The following is a 21,971-nucleotide window of genomic DNA, read 5'->3' as shown; positions in this document are numbered from 1 at the left end:
TCCTCAGATGTTTCTCCTGAGAAAGACTCCATGATCTTGCATAGGGTTTCAGAAGAGTTCTCAAACTGTGCTCAGATTCGCCAAGATATCTGCAGTCTTAAGTCAGAGATCTCAATATGAACTCAAACATTTCTCATCCAACTACTCAATAAAAAAACATCGGAAATTAAGAGAGAAAAACTTCTGAGCTATAAAAAGAGCATCTTCTGAGCTTGTGTTTGTATCGGTCGAGTGTCCACGGCTGCAGAAATGTCACGCTATTGTCTTCATTTGCAGCCGTCAAAGGGTGACCAGTGTCTGTTGGGCTCCTGGATTGTTTTATGCTGTAATTCAGCGTGCACCAGTGTATCGAATGAGCGGGAGGAATAATTCCAGCCATCAATCGGCTTTATCTCCTCCTCTTTGCTGTCCTCTTCCTCCTCCTATAGGTTTATTGTTCATCCAAAACTTGAACAAGTGGCAGTGGATTTTTTTCATGCCAAAATTATATTTTTCTTCTTGTCATTACTTCATTAATCAAGAGCCGGGCCTTTGGAAAAATGTTTTGTTTTGGTGGCTGCAATCTATTTTGTGGGAGTGGGTGCGTGTGTTTGAAAGGGAGAGAAAGTGTGTGTGTGTGTGTGTGTGTGTTGTTAATCTGTGCCTGTGGCAGGTTTCCCCTCCGAAACGCAGCGCTAAGCAGCAGTATCGCATGCCTATTGTTGTAGCCTCTGTCATAGCAAGGAGCGCCTGATGCAGGCCTGCACTGCTCTGATAAGAAAAGAGGATTCAACATGGCTGGAAAGACGAATCAGTGGGACTTGAGAGTGGAGCGCGCACATACGCACACAGACAAACATCATCCGCGTGTTGGCACATGCATAACCAATTATTTACACTTACATCTAATTATATATGCAAGTGGGGTTTATTTGCTCATAAGCAAGAGAACTCGTGCAAGTGTATATTTGGCACGTCGTGTTCATATAGATCTTATTTACATCTGAGGCTATATTTATCAGAGAGAAAATCTCCCCCGTTTGTAATGTCGCCCGCTCCTGAGCGTTAACGGGATTTTAATTCCTTGTTGGACACCAAAATGATTTTGGCAAGCCGAATGTGGCTTTATCTAATGAAATAATGGGCCCAAAGTTTAGGCGGGGAACCAATTTGTGATTGCACGCATCAATTACTTTGCTAGGCTTTAACCAGTCAAAAATGGCTCAGCTTTTAGCATCTGGCTGAGGTTGAGGGGGAAAAGCGACAGGGAACGTAAAATCAACACACAACTACGAATGAAGAGCCTCTCATGTCTCTGTGATACTCTGTTTGCTATATGTAGATTGCTTGGAAAGATATTAATGATCATGATCAATAAAGATATTATTTCTAGATCCACCCCTGTACCGACCTGACTTGTAGACCAAGAAATTCAAACAGCACACTTAAAACTGTGTATACGACCCATCTTGCTTCTGACATATTTTTGAATGAAGCTAGAGACAAATATAGTGCAGGACATTTTGTTGATCAGGAATTGATTGGATTGTGAAAATTGGTCTCTATATGACAGATGGTAAATGAAAAATTACATATAAAAAAAGTTTACAAATACAAAGTTTGTTCTCTTCGGAAGTACAGTAAGACTAGATTTGTGTATTAAGAAAGTACATAGGGCCAATTTTGTCTCTTTTTATAGAGTCATTCATCATCAGTCATAATTTTTTGAATGGATCCTGTTAATGAATATAAATCTTGCTAACTAAGCATCAGGGGTTATTACACCCTGGAGTAAAGACACAGGAGGTCCAGCATTCATGTCTTTGATTCAGCAGCTTTACCAATTATGTGCTCTGCTGCTGTGTTTCAAGGTACTAGAATCCATGTACATTCTCATATTCAGATCACTGTGTTCATAATGCCACATGAATGAAATGAGTAAAAGCAAGATGATGCGCTCTCTGTGTCATCTCTGTGCATTTCTAAATGACTGATGGTCCAGTTGAAAACCCTATGAATTAAGATCAGTAAATGTGTTTTTCATGGGCTAAAGAAATAGGAAATACATAAAGAATGATTTGGTTTTGTGTGAAAGCATGCCTAAATGCAATTGATTAGATATGAATCTGCCACAGGGGCTTTCACTGAGCTTCTGCTTTTGTACTTTTCAGTGATGATAACCTAAAAAGCGTGAAATAAATTCAATCAGGATGGTTCTTTGAAGAATATTTACTTGACTAATTATTATATACGGCAGGTATTTTATCTAAATGTGATTGAAGCTCCTGTGCTAGATGGTGAAGTTACGTTATTTGCTGTAAAATTCAGGATAAACATCAGATTTTTCATGATGTAATGTACATCACTTTAATCACTTAATTATCGCACTGCAGAAAGCTCCACAAGTAGTCATTTATAAGGTTTAACACATCTCTCGTCACTTAAATATACTTATTTTATAATGCTTTCAGCTTTGATAATACTTTTGATGGTGTAATTAAATGTAGACAGGTTGATTCCTAAATAATATTTTTTATTTGAAAGCATATAAATTAGATGAAATATACTTTTAGCATACCAGATGAAATATTTTTGTTGTGAATATCTGAATGTATGCATAATATGAAAATATTTTCTTTTATTTATGATCTGTTAGAAGAATATTGATAACATGCAACTAAGATATATTTTACTCTTATCATAATTGTGATAAGTTCCATTTAAAAGTTCCAAAGAATTCAAATTATGGTCACTCATAAAGGTTTATACACCCCTCACTGCTTAAATGGTCATTTATGAGATATTTTGACTAATTTGATAATGCTTGGTTTAATCCAATGTAAGAAATGTCCTCAGATCTGGAGAGAATTCAGACGATCGTCATTATCATGATATTGAACTGTAAAATTCTGCAAAAGCTCCAACAGAAGTCAAATGATAGTCATTCATAAAGTTCTACATTCCTCACCATTTATTACATATTTTGGCTAATTTGATAATGCTTTCAGCTTATATAATACTTCTGTATTACATAATATTTTTGGCCTAAAACCATATAATTTAGATACATTTTTTAGCATACCTGACGAAACATTTTTGCAGTGTATAACTGAATTCTTTACATATTATTCCACAAATCTCCCTCCAAAATTAAAATAGAAAATGTGATTAAAATGTTATTAAGTTCTACAGAAATCTCCACAGAATTTAGACCATTGCCATTCAAAAAGAAAACAGGCTTCCCGCAACCATGGAAAAATTGGAAATGTCAGTTAATTTTAAAATTGAGGTAATGAATACACTCATGTTGAATATGAGTCATTAGATATAAAATATTTTGTGTCTGTCTGTCTGTGTATATAATTCAAACTTATTCAGTATTTTATGAACGACTAGAACGACCGATCTCTCCCTTTAAATGAATCAATTGTAATACACTGATGCTGCCTGAAGGATACAGGGGACCTGAGGTCACGACCTCATGGTGGAGGAGTGTTTGGGATTTATTCTTCCTCTCTCTCTCTCTCTCTGAGGGATCCTCTCAGCCCGTCTCCAGCTCTATGACAGGAAACGGTGTGTGTGTGTGTGTGTGTGTGTGTGTGAGAGAGTGTGTGTTCTCTCCTCACAGCGCCAGCGGCTGCCGGGGCCACAGATGACTAGAGCTGAGATAATACATGCTCGACTTGATCTACAAGTGAACCTGACATTTCCCCCTTCTCCTCTTCATCACTGCATGTCCCAAACAGGCAAACAGATATGGAGGGAAAGCGATAAGCGGCCACCGCTTTGTGACTGAAGTGATGGCTACATAGTTTAGCACAATCAGGGCGAAGACACCGTTAAACGCCGTGTCACAATTCATGGTGTCAAGTTTGTGAATGATACATCCACACAGACGTCATTTGACAAGGGCTCTTTCCTTTCAGTCGGTGTGCAACAAACTAGATACCTTATTTTATTTGAGCGTTAGCACCTTGGGCTGCTTTTTGAAGATTTCAGAGGCTGCATTAAAATAAATAAAAATAAGCCACAAGAGGCTGTGAATTCTGTGATTTTATCAGGAGGAAGCAACTAAAACAGGATGCTTATAAAAATGGTTTAGCATTAGTCTAATATTAATTGCCTTCTTTTAGTTTTATTTGTGATTTATATTTATTCAGTTATTTTATTTATTTTAATTTGTAATTGTATAAGCCTGAATTTAATCGGAAAATTTGGACTAAACCGCTCAATTCATATGGATTATTTTTACGAACTGAAGCGACAAAGTGGTAGCTGCGTAGCTGTCAATGGAGGGATAGAAAGCTCTCAGATTTCATCAAGAAGCTCTTCATTTCTGTTCCGAAGATGAACGAAAGTCTTAGGTGTTTGGAACAACATGAGGGCGAGTAACTAATGACAGAATTTCCATTTTTGGGTGAACTAACCCTTTAAGAATCCAGTTGGTGACACCATGACAGTCATTTCAGTAGATTGTGGTGTAGTGGTTAAGGCTTAAAGCTTCTGACTCAAAAGTTGCTGGTTTGACCCCCGCTAGCAGCAAGCCAAGATTTTAATAGTTTCAAATGCATTTTCTAGAGCTACTGTATATGAATTGACGTCAGTGGTTTGGCTTTTTGAAGTTTTTTTGTTTTTTTTTGTCTGTAAAAAAGTTAAAACTAACGCCCGCCTGAAGCTCCCTGAAGTTTGATATTTTGCATAACCTCATTCAAATCTGAATTAGCAAGAAACAACATAAGTTTGTCCACAATGTTGTCTCCCTCGGTTTGCGCCACGTCTTGCCAAAGGTGTTGGAATACGCCACGGCAGAATCCACGGCGAACACTGAGGGGGAAAATCTAGCACAAGGGAGAAGAGTTTGAGCGATGCCAGCTGCTTTGCCATCTGTCACTGTCAAGACTCCACTTGTGGGACACTGAAACAACTTCCTTGAAAAGTAGCCGAGATAATCCACAATAGTTTTCACTTGCAATCTCGAATCCCCTGTTGGAATTCAACATTCCACCGTGTGAAGCGGAGATGGTTAATTGGTGGCGAAATCCAGGAGATGTTGGCCGTCCTTTCTCATACATGCACATATTTTGAAGTGCGCGACAAGCCAGTCTTGGCAATCGATTCTGAAATTGCCTTTCAAGTGAATAAACGTGTGATATATTGTCTAGTTAGGAGCTTTGAGCCAAATTAGGCTCTCTTTTAGCAAATGAGTTGTTATATCAGCAGTTCACCAGTACAGCTTCTCTTTTTGAGTTCTGATACGTTAAACTTAAAACCCGGTTCTGCTCGATTCTCTTGCCCTAACTTACTCTTACTTCCTCACAGGCCACAGCCGAGTTCCCCGTCGCCTCTCGTCTTTTGTCACACAAACGCTCATCAAACCAGTCCAGATGGAGGAGCAGCATTAAATGAAAGTATTCAGTGTGAAAATCGCAGATTTTTTGCAGCGGTCATCTGGTGCGCTATCACAGAAGCCTTTTGTGAGATAGAAACGCTTGATAGAGGCTGCAGAAGTCTGGACAGCGTCTGGCCGTCTGTCCCGGTGGTCTAGCACATTAGGCGAGGGTGTACGAGCCTGTCAAAACAGGAAAATTAGACCACGGGGGTCGTCAGTAAACTAATTGGGTAACAAAGAGCATACGCAGCCCCGCAAAACCCTCGCTTTAACGGTCGGCGAGCCGAGATAAGAGAGTTCACGCCTAATGCGTTCGGAGGAGTTGAGTTCACTCTTATTTATTTACCTATGACTCAATATCGAGAATAGGTTTTTACGAAGAAGACCCCATCTCGAATCATGTAGCGCTTTAATGCTGCCCTGGAAGATTATGCAAATGGTTGCTGCCTCATGCTGAGCACTTTCTTCACCCACATTCACTCTGGTTGTTTCTAGTTTTCAGAGGTTGTATCACATCTGATCGGGTGGCTTTCACTCTCTGCACAGAATGCATCTAACGATGAGAGGAATCTGGGCAATGCAGTGACATTTCCGTGCGATTGGTTGCCTGGCAGATGCCACCTGCCTCCCCGGGCCTCCAGGCATGCAGATATCTGTACAGGTGTACGGGACGTACAGAGAACCCCTTGTTATTGGCCCAATAGCGAGCTTTTGCTGTAGGAGTCGTAAGCAAGTTGCATGCAGAGATCAAAGAAGCCAGCAATTGGATTCAAAGTGGAAATTCAAATTGAAATAGGGGGATCTATGGGGAAGGCACACCATTTCACGAGCCGAATTTGAGCACAAGAGCAAGGCATGTTCCTCTGCCTCCTAGACATTATTACAATGCAAAGCAAACATTATGAATTCATCGTTGCCATGTCCTCTTCAAATAATGTGCATGCGAGCTATGCGCAAATTGCATTTAACTTCACACGAGTCAGGCAGTCGAACACTCTACCTTTGTTTGCTTTCGAGTATGCTTGAATTTGTTCAGGTTGTGTTGTGTGGATGATTTGAGTTATTGTAGTTTTATTCTAATTTGTGCACGCCCAGTATTGTTCCATCTACACAATGGCAATTGCTTCCTTGACACTATATTCCTCATTGATTTTCAGTGTTTTCCTTATGAAAAGCTATGTTTGGCTTTGTAAAACTGTAAAATAGTGCATAAATAAAATTAACTCATTCCTTAGCTCTTTTAGCAAAAGAGCTTCGTAAAGGTCCTTCAAAAGCTCTCCTTTTAGGTTCCACGTATAAACCAGCCGGTTTAGAACCACGTGAGAGTGAGTACATGATGTGACAGCATGTTCATTTATAATGGGTGAACTGCATTTCTTTTAAATTGTACCATTATAAATCTGGCCCATCACAGTATATGGCCGGGTGCATGTGCTAATGAAGTCCCCAGCAGCCTCTCTGACTGTACCATTCAGCCCTGGAGGAGAGACACGGCGACAGGAACAGCTCCTGTCCTGGAGGCTAAGTGCTCATTAAACCAGAAACCTTCAAAACATGCAGTCCAAGGCCAATACAAGACACTGGCTAGCATCTACCCCTCGCTTTTTAATTCATCAGCTCAGTTGTTGCAGGGAAGATAACCAATCAGATGCTCAAGATCAGGAAATGGACGTTTAATGGCAGTAAAATGCAACGTGTCAAAGAAAACGAGAAACGACAACGGCGCATTTATACAAAACACACTGTCCTGTTCATTCGCTTCATTCAGCCATTTTAATCTCTGTCAGCTGTTGTTTAGGAGGTAAACAGGACACATTTCTGTCTTCAGAAAAGATTGAGATGAAATCAGCACTGAACAGTCAAACAATTTTTTAAAGCAAGGTGATTTTGAATAAATATGCATGGTTCCTATAGCAACGACGAACAGTGCAAAACGATAGGCCCGAGCGAACCTCAATGGGTGTTCCTTAAAAGATTGGTAGAGCCGGAGTGATTCTCAATTTAATCGATTTCAAACGAAAAAGTCAATTTAACAAAGTTGAAAAGAGAAAGCTGCAGAGAGGGGAGGAGGAGGAGGGGGGCTGAAAGCATTCTTTTGCACTCAAGCAGTAAACTAACTACGGCACGCGGGCTGAGATTTCTTCCCCATTATCTCCCACCTCACATTTGCTCTTAGGCAAGCAGTTTAAAAGCCAAGCGATTGAGCCAGTGATCCAATTTGAAATGCAGAAATGATTAGAGCAGCTTGCCTCATTTCATATCGAAATTCTCTGATTTATGACAGGGCAGGCGCCAAGATCTATCTCCAAAGGGAATTAGCGTGCAATTTCTCTTTTTGCATATTTCCGTTATTTAGCCTCCCAATAGCAGATGCTCGCTCGAAAAAAAAAAAGAGAAAAGAAGAAGAAGCAAAGACGGCACTAAGGAGGAGGTATCTTTTCATTTTAGGCAATGAAACCACTGCCATTTAAAAAGAGCAGGCTGGAACGGATGACAGACATGGGAATATATGTTCTGGGCTAGATAGTGATTTTGAAAAAAATGGGGGGGCTTTATTTAGTTTATCAAACAGCACATGAAAAGGAGAAACATCAGGGTTTATTTTTAGAGAATCCATAATTTCATGTGGATTTGGACGTTTGCTGCGTGGAAGGGGAAAAAATGTCCCCCGCAACTCACCCGTCCAGCAAGCCTGAGGAAATATTAATACACGGAGATAACGAGAGCTGCGGGAAAATCTGTCTTAATGAAATTTCCAGTTGACCACATGCAATTTGTTTCATCATGGCGAACAACTAATTGAAGTCGCCATATCGAGGGTGCGTTATGTTGTAAACAGAGTCTTAGAGCAGGTCCGGTCCTGTTATCCTCACCTTCAGCCTTCACCTCTGCCTCGAACCCTCGCACATGTCAGTCTGACATATGGCATTCATATATTCATATGGGGGGGGGGGGGGGGGTGCTCTCAGTGAGAATGTGCTGTGAATACAGTGTGTGTGTGTGTGTGTTATAGGTTATACATGCAGAAATTAACGTTCTGAATGGGTCGTTTGAAAAAGAAAATCTGTCACTTATGTGTTTGCCAGACACTTTTATCCAAAGCGACTTGCATTACATTAAAGACATACAATTCAAGCTTTCTTTGGAAATATAACCTGTGACCTTGGCGTTGCCAAGTGACATGTTCGACTGTTCGAGCTACAGGATTTCCTTTCAAACTAAAACAGAATTTAATCAGTTTTAATTCATTTATGTCTTTGAATCTCTGCATTTTAATACATGGAAGAAAAAAATTAAATGCAATGATTCAAGGACATTAATCTATCAAATAAAGCCATTTATTTGGATTAAAATTGTCAATTTTAATCTTTAGATATTGTCCTTGTGTCATTGGGTTTTTTTTTTTTTCCTACTTGCCAATTATCTTTACTTTTGGTTTCTTTATTTATGTATTTACATACTTTTGTTGTATCTTTGTAACATTGCTGTTAGTCTATTAGTCTTAATTATAGTCTAAATCATAACAAAATCACAACAAATTGAAAATTTCAATGTAAACTCTAATAATTTAAACAAATGTATATTTGTTGAATTTTTTTAAAGACCAGTATACATTTAATTTTCCAGCATTTTCATTGTTATATATCTTATAATTTATTGGTTGGATTAAGAAATCTCCAAAATCAGACATTTAAAATTGATCTGATACATATGAATGAAGTACAAATGATCATAATGTAAATAAATGCACACCTTCTTGTTTTATAATAATCTACATTAATATTTGAGGTATCCTGAACTTCAGATGTGGAGTGTTTATTATGAGAAAGTGAATCTGACAAATCCATATCTAACCATAATTCTCATGCTGAATTAGATTTTTTTTCCCCCACACTTACCAAAAGAATGAAATGATTTTGGTAGATTTAAAGGCTTAAAATCAAAAGGTATAACATGCTTTTAATCTCGTCCTGTGCGGTTTGATAGCAGAAATGAAGAGTGGGTAGCGTGGGCACTGGGATTTCCGGCCGGCGGGAGCGCGCTAGGGACCGTGGCAGCGGTCAGAACCGCTATCATTAGCCCGTTGTTTACACACAGGCCTGGAGTCCGGGTGGCTCGCAGTGTCACCAGCCACTTTCTTCCCTTCACCTCCTTCAGCTGATCAGAGGATCAGGGTATCAAGGCCGGATTAGTGGCGACTTGGGATTTGTGTGATTGGTTAATTTATTGCGGCGATGGCGGGTCTTTCATCTATGGCAACATTTAATCAGCTGCCGCCACACAGGCTATTACAGGTTAGCTCTTTTCTGCGGGCCTCCGCGCCACTGCCATCAGCTCCATCACAATTCCCCCTGAAATTTCCAAATTATCTGGAACAGGCTTTAGCCGCTCCGTAATAAAAATTAGAGCTGATTCCCGATAGAAGCTTTCGCCGTACCGGGCCAATTATAAATAGTAGAGCCGTGGCTCGGAAAGAGGTGGAGGAGAGGAAAAAAAGGGGAGAAAGAGAAGGAAGAGGAAGGGGGAAAATAAGCCAACTCTGAGGGATGTTAGCGAGGAACTTATCGGCAGCCCCCGCTTCCCTCCTCTGATCCAAATCCGACCAGCTGAAAATTTATATTAGATTTTATCACACAGGCCTAAGTCGTGAAAAATCAATGAAGGTTATCTTTTATGTTGCAGCAACTTGTGGAAATATTGATTTTCATTTTATAGCGAATTTGGAGCATCAGTTTGTAATCACTCGCTCGCTGACTACACTGTTTTGGTCACTGTATCTCTTACACATGGAGAGAGAGAGATTGCAAACCAGTGGAGTGAGACTAGAGATCTGTTACTTACACACAGCGCCTCCGGTGAAGGTCTTAAATCAAGCGTCACCTCAGCATCTGTCTGCAAATGAGACACTTTCGCTTCACTTGTACATCGTCGCGAGATTGCAAAACATTGTCTACTGTTTTATTACAGTGTTCATTTGTGTTGGACTTAATTATGTTACACTTGCATTGTTCATTCGAACATATTGCAGCAGATTTAGAGTCTTTGATATTCAGATGTCTACAATCACAGATTACACTGTATATTTTTAAAACATAGTCAGTTTCCATAGATGCATCTCTCTATGAAAAATCAACTCAGAGTACATTCAGAATAGCGCAGTACAGATATGTAGATATTCCACAGCAGTACAAATGTTGCAAATATTGTGAATTTCTATAATACTATACATGAGTGAATAACCGCATTTGCCATAATGCAAGTGCTCTCAAGCTTCTGTTTCCAGCGTGAATTATGGTAATCATAATTTTCTGACTCTTGAAGATATTTTTATACAAAATATAAAAATTTCATAAATACAAAGTTCTGTCATGAAACTCTAGATGGCGCAGGCTGACCGGTCCCTTACTCAGTCTGCTTGCAATCACATCATTCTCCATAGGGCACAGCTGATTGGTTCCTGCTGTATCAGTAGCCAATGAGCTCACTGCTCAACCTTCAAATACTTGTTTAGCATTTTCTGTAAGAGTTGCAGCGCACTTTCAGAAACCTCCCACTTTCCCAGCTCCACCTGTATAAATCTGCTACGGGTAATTCATGTATGCTATATTATACAGTAGCAGCATGTCGTACTTACTTATGTCCCATACTTCCTCTGCATTAGCAGCGTAGCAGATCTTTTCCGTCAGGACCAAACATATCAACAATGTCATATTACCCAACCAAACACAAAACACTGTATAACATTACCATTTGGAACCAGTATAAAGTGTATTGTTTACAGTGAAGTAATTGTATTGCTCACTATGTGTCTTTAATGTTCTTGTAATTTTTGTAAACTTCACTGCACACCAACATTTCATTCCACTGAATACCTCTGTGTGGCTTATCAGAGATGATAAGCAAGCCACACTGAATTAATACAGGTCATGTATTTTGAAATACTACTGTTTGAAACATTTGCCTATGCAATGCATAGACCAACGCTACTTTTGAGTCATCGAAGGGTAACGCCCCTTTTTGGGGGAAAACAAACGGATTCCCCTGACAACAGAACTCGCTCTAGAGCTGCAAAGTTTCTTAAATGGCACAAACATACACACTCTCTTTGCCGGCCGAGGACCGTGAGCGGTTTTTAAAGAAGCTACTGGATACGGGGTTACAGAGGTGTCCCTTTGAAATGGTCGAAAACTGGATTAATGACCCCACGCAGTGGCCAAATATGGACAATTCAGACATCTAACGTTACCACTATCTCGTGGAATCACCAAGTAAGTAGCAGCTAACGTTAGCCTAACCATTTTTTTTTTGTCATTAACACACTCACAGTATGACAAACTAGACGACGAGGCCATGTCACTTGCAGTGGTGGAATGTAACGAAGTACAAATACTTCGTTACTTTACTTAAGTAATTTTTTCACGTATCTATACTTTACTTAAGTAGAATTAATAGTGCATACTTTTTACTTTTACTTCGTTACTTTTTGCAGCAATTATTATACTTTCTACTCCACTACATTTCTACAACGTTCTGTTACATTTTCGTTAAATTTTCTGATCAGTTTTTCCCCTGCCAAAACGTCCGTTCATCGCACGTTTCTGTCTCACCAGTGAAGTTTGGTTGCCATAGATATATCAACCCGGTCACACTAAATGCGTCTCTATAGCACACAGTGTGTTTATCGTGCAATTTATACACGAAAATTAGTTTTTACATGCATAGGAAACGCATTGGTAGGTTTAGTAGTGATGTGGGGTGTGTGTGTATTATACGTTTGGTTAGGATTAGTATGGCAAGCCAAGAGGTTCAGAATTACGCCATAAATGAATCACGTTTACAGCCAAACGCCGTCATATACGGCGTTTTAACATAATATGTGTTTATATATATATATATATATATATATATATATATACCGTATATAGTAAGGGTAGGCTATATAGTAAGCTTGATGTGTATATTGCCTAATTGCAAGCTTGTTCAGAAATGGTGACAAAAACTTAAAATATAACTGCTTTTCCATCATATTGAACATTATTATATGAGTATTAGGTTGAATGAGTTAGAATTAACTGTTTTATTAATCATTAGAATATAGACATTAAGAGAATAAATTGTTATGCAAGTACTTTTACTTTTAATACTTAAAGTAAATTTAAAATCAGGTACTTTTTACTTAAGTAGGGTTGTCATTGTGGTACTTCTACTTTTACTAAAGTAAATATGTCTCTGGTTATTTGTACTTTTACTTAAGTACTGAGATTCAGTACTTCCTCCACCACTGGTCACTTGGATCATATTTAACTTGATTTAAGCTATTGACATAGTTTTGTTGTCGACTAGCTATACTATACTGTTGAAATAGTGGCAGGCTAGGACTAAAGTGGACTTGGCTGGTTTCTGCTTGTGTCTAGAAAGTGCTAGGACTTTTAAAGTTGTAAAAAGGTTTACAGTGTACGGCAAAATATGTATAGGACCAATGTATGTATGTACGGGGCTATCAAATTGGATGTTGTGACATTACGCTATCCTATCTAGCCTAGAAGGCTTGATCTACTGCCGTTCGTGTTGTTACATGTCGCCCAGAGCAGTGCTCGTCGAAAAGTCATATAGGCCTAAAGCAATTTAGACACAAGCAGAAACCAGCCAAGTCCACTTTAGTCCTAGCCTGACACTATTTCAACAGTAAAATCAGTTAACAGCCAAGGTAGCGTGCCTAGTGAGAGCTAATCACATAACGTTAGCTGCTAGCAGCTTCGTCTTTCTAACTAACGTTAGTATAGCTAGTCGACAACACAACTATGTCAATAGCTTAAACCAAGTTAAATATGATACAAGTGACATGGCCTCATCGTCTAGTTTGTCATACTGTGAGTGTGTTAGTGACACAAAAAAAATAGACTAACGTTATTTACTTGGTGATTCCATGAGATGGTGGTAACGTTAGATGTCTGAATTGTCCATTTTTGCCACTGCGTGGGGTCATTAATCCAGGTTTCGACCATTTCAAAGGGACACCTCTGTAACCCCGTATCCAGTAGCTTCTTTAAGTTTGTGCCATTTTTGCTATCAAGAAACTTAGCAGATTTGGAGCGAGTTCTGTTCTCAGGGGAATCCGTTTGTTTTCCCCCAAAAGGGGGCGTTATCCTTCGACGACGCAAAAGTAGCGTTGGTCTATACTGTTTTATGAAAGCATATACTGCACAGTATGCAGTACTGCAGCTATAGTTTATGAAAAATATAGATGAATGGCAGGATTTGAGTCACATGATACACATCTACATTTTAAAAATTACATGTGTGGCCATTTTTTTCCATGAATTGCATCATTAGCTGCTTTAGGGAACTTCTGGGCCTTGAGAGAGAGAGAGAGAGAGAGAGAGAGAGAGAGAGAGAGAGAGAGAGAGAGAGAGAGAGAGAGAGAGAGAGAGACAGGGCGGACCTTTGCTTCTGAATAAGAGATGACTCCAGACGGTGGGGATCAGAGAAAGGGTTAATCTGATTCTCATTTTAGATAGTTGTCGTGGCAACAATCAGACTGTCTGTGGTGCTCTTTGACAGGCCTGTAAAATTCTCAGGTCAGCCTGGATATAAGACGTTATTGTATGGCTAATTTAAGATGTGAAACGGGAGCTGTGTTAAATGGCCGATGGTTGTCTCGCTGCCAGTGTGGGAAAAGATGCCCACGTAGACGTCCAGGTGAGGGTCAAAACACCCTTTAAGACAAGATTTCACCTGTAGTTTGATAGAATAATGAAGACAATTGTAAACTAAATTAGATTGAGAGCAAACGGACAAGCATAATAAATAACAAAAATGAGATCTTTTTAATATCTCATTTATTTCTTGACAAAAAAGATCCTTGTAATTTCACAAGTATCCCTTTTGTTCTACACTGTAAAGAAAAAAATATTCAAAGCTGTAAATAAAACATTATTGGAGTATCTTTTCAAGATGTCTATCCTGAAAAGTTCACATATAATTCACTTTTAATAATTTACTAGCAATTTCTGAGAGAAACCTGTTTTTCAGTGTAGAGATTTTCTGTCTCAGATTGTGTTCACAAGACAGCAAAGGTTGCTTTTAAAATTCAGAGATCTCAATTTGAACTCAAATATAAATTCTCTCAAGACCAAATAATCGTATTTGCTACCCACATTATTTTTAAATCTGTACAATATATGCTGTTTCTTTGTTTCCACTGAAGAATTTAAGGAGAAAAGTGACAAAATTGGCAACATTTCCCATTTGTTTCTGACATCCTATCTGTTGTGAATGCATACCTTGCAACAGCTCAGGGGATGTAGACTCGGGAAAGGAAATGATGTCACGTGAGCTGCTTGAGAGTGACTCCAGCCCATTTTCACTTAGCTAAACTATTTCTGCTGCACTCTAATGAAGGTGTGCCTGGGGCGTCACGTCTAATGGCCCAGAAAGACAGACATTTTGCCTGCCAGTAATGGGCTACTGTAACAGCTGTCCAAGATCTCTACCAATCCTGCCTCGGAGTGAGCTTTCATTGCCCTTTAAAAAAAGCCATTTGAAAAATGAAATGGAAGAAAAAAACTTGCATAGAGAACAGCCGGGCACCAGCAGTGTCTCTTTCTCCACAAAAGGGTGCGAGTTCATTTTAGTAGCTTTTCTCTATCTTACCGCTTTCACCTTATAGATAGAACTTGAAGCTGTGCGCTTCGACCCCGGCCAGAAAAGAAAAATGACGTTACACATTCGGAATAATTTGCCGGAGCATTATAAAACTTAACCTCAATCAGCCTTTGAAATGGATACTGATTCTTTAAATTCTTCTCTGCCCGTTGCAGGAAATAGTGAGATGGTGGCGATAGGGAGGCACAATGTGGCCAAAGTTCAGTCCTGAACGCTCGCCGAAAGCTGCCCGCATTCTTTTTGCAATTCCCAGGCACCTGAGAATCGGGGCGTAATCGGAGAGATCAGAAACTGGATCGCTGGGAAAAATTCAGGCTGATGATTCCACACTCTCTGGAGTTAAATGCGAGGACGCTGGAGAGGTTATTGATACTGAAAACGCCATTAAACTCTCGAAAATGTCTGAAAACACTAGAGTTTCAGTGTCAGTTCTCATCATGTGTACATATATATCAGAGAACCGTCCTCTCCTCATCCACAGAAGAGACCAGTCATATTATTCTTTTGCCTGTCCTTAAAAGGTTCACTTTTGTGTTTTATTCATTTATTTTTTACTGAAGGATGTTAAATCAGGTCTAATAAGCCACGTTGTCACTACAACACTTACTGTTTTTACACTTCGCAGAAATTTAAAACATTAGGATTTCAATAATGTTTTATTGCCAATCGTGATGATTTACATTTATGTCAACAGTTTTGATAGAAGTATCTTATGTTCACCAAGGCTGCGGTGATTTGATCAAAAATACAGTGAAAACTGTTATATTGTGAATTATTATTACAATTTGAAAAAGCTGTTTGAATATATTTTAAAATGTAATTTATCCCTGTGATGACAAAACTGAATTGCTCCAGTCTTCTGTGTCACATGATCCTTCAGAAATCATTCTTTGCTGAATAAAAGTATTAATTTCTTAAAATTCCTCAGACCCCATACTTTTGGCAGTGTTTGTCACCAAAATAAAGATATCTCGCTGGTTTATTTATTTATTTATTTTGCTAGATATATTCATATTTTTTATGAAAATTTTTTGTTCATTAAAATGTTTCTTCTTTACAAAAGGAAAATATGCAATAAGCTAGAAATTATACAACTGCAATGTATCTCCAAAAATCAATGAAGCTTCCAGACATTTTTGTAAATTCAACAAAACCTCATCTATGTTAAATAATATTGAATCAATTATGATCTTTGTGACAAATCAGCAGAATTTGCTACAACCATGTAGAATACATCACAGAAAACCAAACATTTAACTTTGTAAAATATAAAGAAGGTAACATAAGGTTTCATTCGTTAACATTAATTAATGACTTTTACTAAGATTAATAAATGCTGTAGAAGTATTGTTCATTTTTAATTCGTGTAAACTAATGTTAATTTCAACATTTACTAATACATTATTAAAATCAAAAGTTGTATTTGCTAATGTTAGTTAATGCACTGTGAACTAACTTGAACAAACAATGAACGACTAGTATTAACAAAGATTAATAAATGCAGTAATACATCTACTGCTCATTGTTAGTTCATGTTAGTTAATACATTGACTAATGTTAACAAATGAAGCCTTGTTGTAAAGTGTTACCAAAAAAATAATAAAAAAAATTGTTTAGTGGCAAAGCAAGTGTCAGTTCCATCAACTGACCCAAAACTGTCACACTGCAAGTAAAAATGTGAACGAAAAACACATCTGATCTTTATTGTTGATCCCTGTTGAATATCATAAAGTTCCTTATGATTATGAGCTTGCTGCTAAACTGTCCCCCAAATAAGCAAATGATTGTTGTGTGTATGTGTGTGTGTTATCTCCACCTCTGCAGAAGACGAAGCCTCATGTCCCGCTGGTGTTGAACGCAGGCCCCAGGTGGCTGCTGGATGTGACTTGGCAGGGAACAGACGACAACAAGAACAACTGTGTGGTTTACAGCAAAGGTAAGAGGACGCTTTATCTGCCCCGTACCAAACACACACATGCACCGCACTCTTCTGCGATCTGCATCGCTTTTCTTTCTTTCTTTCTTTTTGACCTGCGTTTGTGTACAGCTCATGCTCAAAGATGTCTAGTGTGGCTTTGGTTCCCGTGTCTCTTACATCTATTAGCATTGCGATTTGCAATGTAAGGTCGTGGGGTCACAGGTCATTGTGATTTTGCTGTGACAAATGTCATTCGCTGACATTTGCTTTAATGACATCATTTTCCGTGTTTGCAAATGCTTGTCAACAGCGGATGGCCCTAAGACAGACGTGATGGATACACACGTTTCCTCATGCATCAAACTGCACGTGTAGCGAATCATCTGGGCTTCAAACGCAACATTGAGATTTAATAACCCATCCATGCTGTCTAAACTTCACACAGTATGAGTGTGAATTAGGGCTGTCACTTTTGTGAAAAAAGCCTGTTCGATTTTTGAGACGTAAGTGTTCATTGAATCGATTGTAAAATCGCTTTTCCCTGTCTAAAGACGTTTCCATTTTCATCACCAAATATAGGCAAATCCACGGACACCTAACAGGCATTAGGACGAGTGTAAAGAGGGCGCTTGAGACGCACAAGTCAGCAATATTTCTGATGATTTATTGGCGTGAAGTTTCGTGCACAATGACAAACAAACAGGAGCGCAACATTCAGGGATTGAAATTAACTCCCTCCAACTCGCCAAATGCGGGTAAAAATGAACTTTGGCGGGTAACGCTGTCAAATCACGAGCCGATCTGGCGTGTTTCTATGTTTACTAACTTTCTTTGCTGTGGAAGTTCGTGTAAGCCAAATCTGCGCGTATTTAGCGCAAATACGCAACTCGTGAGTCCTCGTGATATATTAATATTGTGCAGAATCTGCGCATTTCTGGCTTACTTGAACACACACGTCACTACGCAACAAATAACGGCGCGCTTGTTCACTTCCATTGAAGTAATAGCGAATATTAAAAAGCATTTGGTTAACAGAAAAGACATTGTTATTTTCCAACATCCTACATGTTCTGTGTGCTGTATTGATCTGTCCACCTAAAACACATTTTTGGTTAAAAAAAAGAAAAGAAAAAAAAGGCCGTTAAAATCGATTCCCTATTTTCGTTTTCGATACTTGTGTTGGTTGGTCCGATCGATTGTGCAATCGATTTTCGAACGTAAAGTGACAGCCCTAGTGTGAATACACAGCTAGCAACATGTTATAACTCTTACAATGCTAACCCTACTGTTGTTTCCACCAGAACACTATAATTTCTATATAATTTCTAATAAATTCCAACCCAGGGTCATTGGAAATGCCTGGGGATACATTTCTTCAAAATCATATTATGTTGCTTCTTGCACGTTTCGCTAGCCTGGGAAAACCCAGACAACTTCCGGCAAATTTAGATTTGCTCTGAAAGTTAGTCTGGCAAAGAGCTCATTCAAGCCCATTTCCAATCCGCCAAAATCGCGGCACCAATCAGAAACGTTGGGGCGGGCTTTACACGATGACGACAGCGCTGGGATTTTGAAGCAGATTTTGTAGCCTACATTACAAAGATGGATGCCGCCGTCGAACATCACTCGTTCGAATCAGCTATCGCGTCTGTTTTAAAGGTGAACTAAGTAACTTTTTTACCTTAACCGAACAGCTTTGGAGTCATTGTAATGTTTATATTACTGATTTCGTGTTGAATGGTGGTCGTCTCGCACCCCCCTGGTGCCTGTGAGCCGCAAAACCACCCTTGCAACTTTGGGCCGACGAGCCGCCGGCCTCAGTGTTAGGAAGTATCGTGTGATATCAGGTCTCGCGAGGTAACGAATTGCTTTACGGCAAAAAACAGATCTGATAAAATGAGCATCAAACAGAAATAACCCGGCGCCCTATACATGTGGTGTTCGAGGCGCACATACAATACAGACTGCCGACAGTTAAACAGGGCGCACAGCTCTTAAAGGGGCCATACCTTATTTCCACTCGTTACAGCGTCCATCCTACTGAACAGGTACCGGTGTACAGGGGGAGGGGATCCGGCCGTGAGTGCGAGCCATCTCTGCGTGAGTGCTATTCACGACAGTACAAGTACTCCACAGCGACTCTAGGGGTCGCTGTTTGACAAAAACGGAATTCCTACTTAGTGCTGCTTTAAGCGATTTGAACGTTTCCTTTTTGTTAAAAACCGAGCAAAGAACAACACTCTGAGATGTTTCTCCGCCGCTCTGCATACGCCATCTCCTTCATCGCTCTGATTGGTTTTAGGTCTATCCGCGACGTCCGTTGGTGACGCCCCTCTGGAAATTATTTGTCTATGACGCTTTGCCAGACCATAACTCAGTTACAACTGAGAATGGTTTGGTTTTAACCAGGCTAACGTTTCGCAACACTTTTTAGCAAATTTTCAGTGAAAGCATGTTTAGTTTTACAGATGAATCACGTCAGATGAACATGAATCTGGCAACGTTTTTCATTACGTTGGTTCGTGTATGTATCGTGGCATTTCGGAAATGAAAATGTCCAGTGAGTGGCGCTAAAAGGTTAATGCTCTATTGCGTAGTGCCTGCACTAAACCTAATCAATAGTGTTAACAAAAGCAAACATGAGATTAACTCTTTCCCTGCCAGCATTGTTGTTGTTTTTAAAGTTGCCACCCAGCGCCAAAATTTTATGGCCTCCAGAATATTTTGTTGTATGAATATTTGAACAGGCAATGTATCAAAAGAAAGAACAGACCCTCTGCTTTTAAACAAAACAAATGAGTTTTATTCTAGCTTCATGCATTATTTTAATATTGCATGTGGGTTAGGTTCATAAAAAAGCAACATTTTGAGCAAAAAGTTGAGATAATTGTGTTTTTGTCAAAGACTACATCTGGATGGGATTCAGAACGATGATCAAAACATAGATGGAGTAGATCGAGTCCATGAACAAAGCTTGCACAGTCCTATACCTCGTCCTGGGTCGACATTTGGGAACATTAGGCCATTTATATGCTGTTTATTGTTGATGATTGCATTATTTTTCACATGCATCTGCTAATGAGATCGCTCGTTTCTGCTTCTTCTTTGCCCGTGTTTTGATCTGGAGATACTGTACTCGTTCAGGAGATGCGTAATAGCGCCCGCTACCTTATAACAGTGAAAACACGGAAAGCCGGGAACATGGAAATAGTAGGGAAAGAGTTCAAATGCATTTGCCGAAGCAACCATGCCATTTGAGTTTGATTCTACAAGTCTTTGAGCTCTTTTAATGAGTGTTGTGAGTCTGACTAACGGGACTTATAACCGATGCTGCACATCGCAAGTGCAATGCTGTATCAGGTGAGATTCTGAGCAAGATTACAATGCTAGAAAAGCTATACATATGGAGCTGGAAATGTGATATGTATTACTAGTCTTTTGAGGTCATAACATACATGTTGTGCAAGGAACTGTGAAAATAAGCCTTTATAAATCTATAATTTGCCCTGAACAGGAATACAAGTTGTTCATTTCAGCTAGAACCTGCAGTGAATTATATGTATACGTATAGGCATGTTTTTTGCAGTTTTGCAAAAATTTAGGTAGTGGCACATATGAGCCTGGGTTGATAAATTCAAATTACTTTCTGTTATTATAATTTATTTTTCTGATGATGTGGTATGGCTAACAGCAAGTTAGTACAGTTTTACTGTTGAAACAACTGGATTTTCAGAGTAAAATATTTGGGGTTTTAACAGAGCATTGCTGCATGATTGCTAGGGTGTTCTGGATGGTTGTCAGGGTGTTGCCGGGTAGTTGCTAGGGTGTTGTGGGTGGTCTCTATAAATGGCTTGACTCCTTCAATATAAGCCAACAGACTTTCTCTTGTCCAATTGCTAAGAAACTTTATAGCAGACCACTTCTCAACAAGGTATTGGCTAATTTAGTAATTTGGCTAATTTGAGTTATTAGGCTAACAAGCAACACTAATAACTGTAGTCACTATTGTATTTCAGCAGAAACTGTGGTTTCCGTGATACATTTGTGTAAGGGAAGCATGCTGACCTGACAATTTGAAGTGCTGTTCCTTATGAACTTGTTTTTATGGGCATATTACATTGAGATGCATGTATAAATAAGTAAATACGCGAAGTACAAGGATTTCAGAGTGAGAGCCCTCATTTAGCCGAATGTTTTTCAGATGATTATGACTCTCCTCTGCGCTGAAACAGAGTTTCTTCCCCCTCAAAGTGAACACGAGGCAGACGTGGGATTTTTCCTTTCTTAGCTCTCATCTTCTAATCACTGCACTGCACTGGGGGGCTGATCCTCTTTACCAGCGCCTTCATTTGTGCGCTTTATCAGCAAATCATTAAAGTTTTGATAAGCTGTTAAAGAAGATTATGCAGTTCTTTTAAAATCGTCTAATCTTTTTGCCAGGAGACTGAATATGGGAAACAAAAAGGCTAATAACAGGATTTCTGGAGTGTTGTGTTAAGTCTCTATAATTTCTTCTCTGCCTTCCTATTTATTAGCGAGAGAGAACGATTCAACTGCGAGGTCACCGATTCAGCTGTTCGGGATTTTAACAAAAATGTACGGTTCTAGATGTCGATTGCTCTGATTGTTTATTTAATTGTAAATGCATGCTCATTATCTCCTATTTTTAAACTTTGGTGTCATCTAATGTTTATTTAAAGTTGATCTTTAAAAACAAATAATTTAATAACACTGTTAAAGTGTATTTAGTATTAGTATTAGTTTGCAAATCTCAAAATAAATGGTGAATTTTCATAATATTGTGCATTATGATGCACTATGATGCCTCAATTCACTTGTAGCATTTTATTTATTTATTTATTTATTTAGAAATGTAATAAATATAAAATTTTAATACCAAAAAGATATATTTTTAAATTATATGATATTTTAATATCATTTATCATATTCAGCCGTAACAGGAAAATATTTATTCATTTATTTTGGACATTTTTGTAAAAAAAAGAGAGAGGTAAAATC

General features: G+C 38.9%; 1 protein-coding gene across 2 annotated transcripts in view; it reads left to right on the top strand.

The window, feature by feature from the left end:
• zfpm2a (zinc finger protein, FOG family member 2a) overlaps positions 1-21,971 on the top strand; it is a 167,248-nt gene that overhangs the window by 90,473 nt on the left and 54,804 nt on the right. For both annotated transcript variants that reach the window (XM_056266173.1, XM_056266172.1), the window contains exon 5: positions 16,859-16,970. In XM_056266173.1, the coding sequence (XP_056122148.1) occupies positions 16,859-16,970 (112 nt within the window). The remainder of the gene's footprint in view (positions 1-16,858; positions 16,971-21,971) is intronic.

The sequence above is a fragment of the Rhinichthys klamathensis genome, unplaced genomic scaffold (assembly GCF_029890125.1).
Source record: "Rhinichthys klamathensis goyatoka isolate OS25496 unplaced genomic scaffold, OSU_Roscu_1.1 h1tg000246l_1, whole genome shotgun sequence".
Lineage (NCBI taxonomy): Eukaryota > Metazoa > Chordata > Actinopteri > Cypriniformes > Leuciscidae > Rhinichthys > Rhinichthys klamathensis.
Note: the sequence above shows the minus strand (reverse complement) of the source record. Positions and strands in the feature narration are given on the sequence as shown.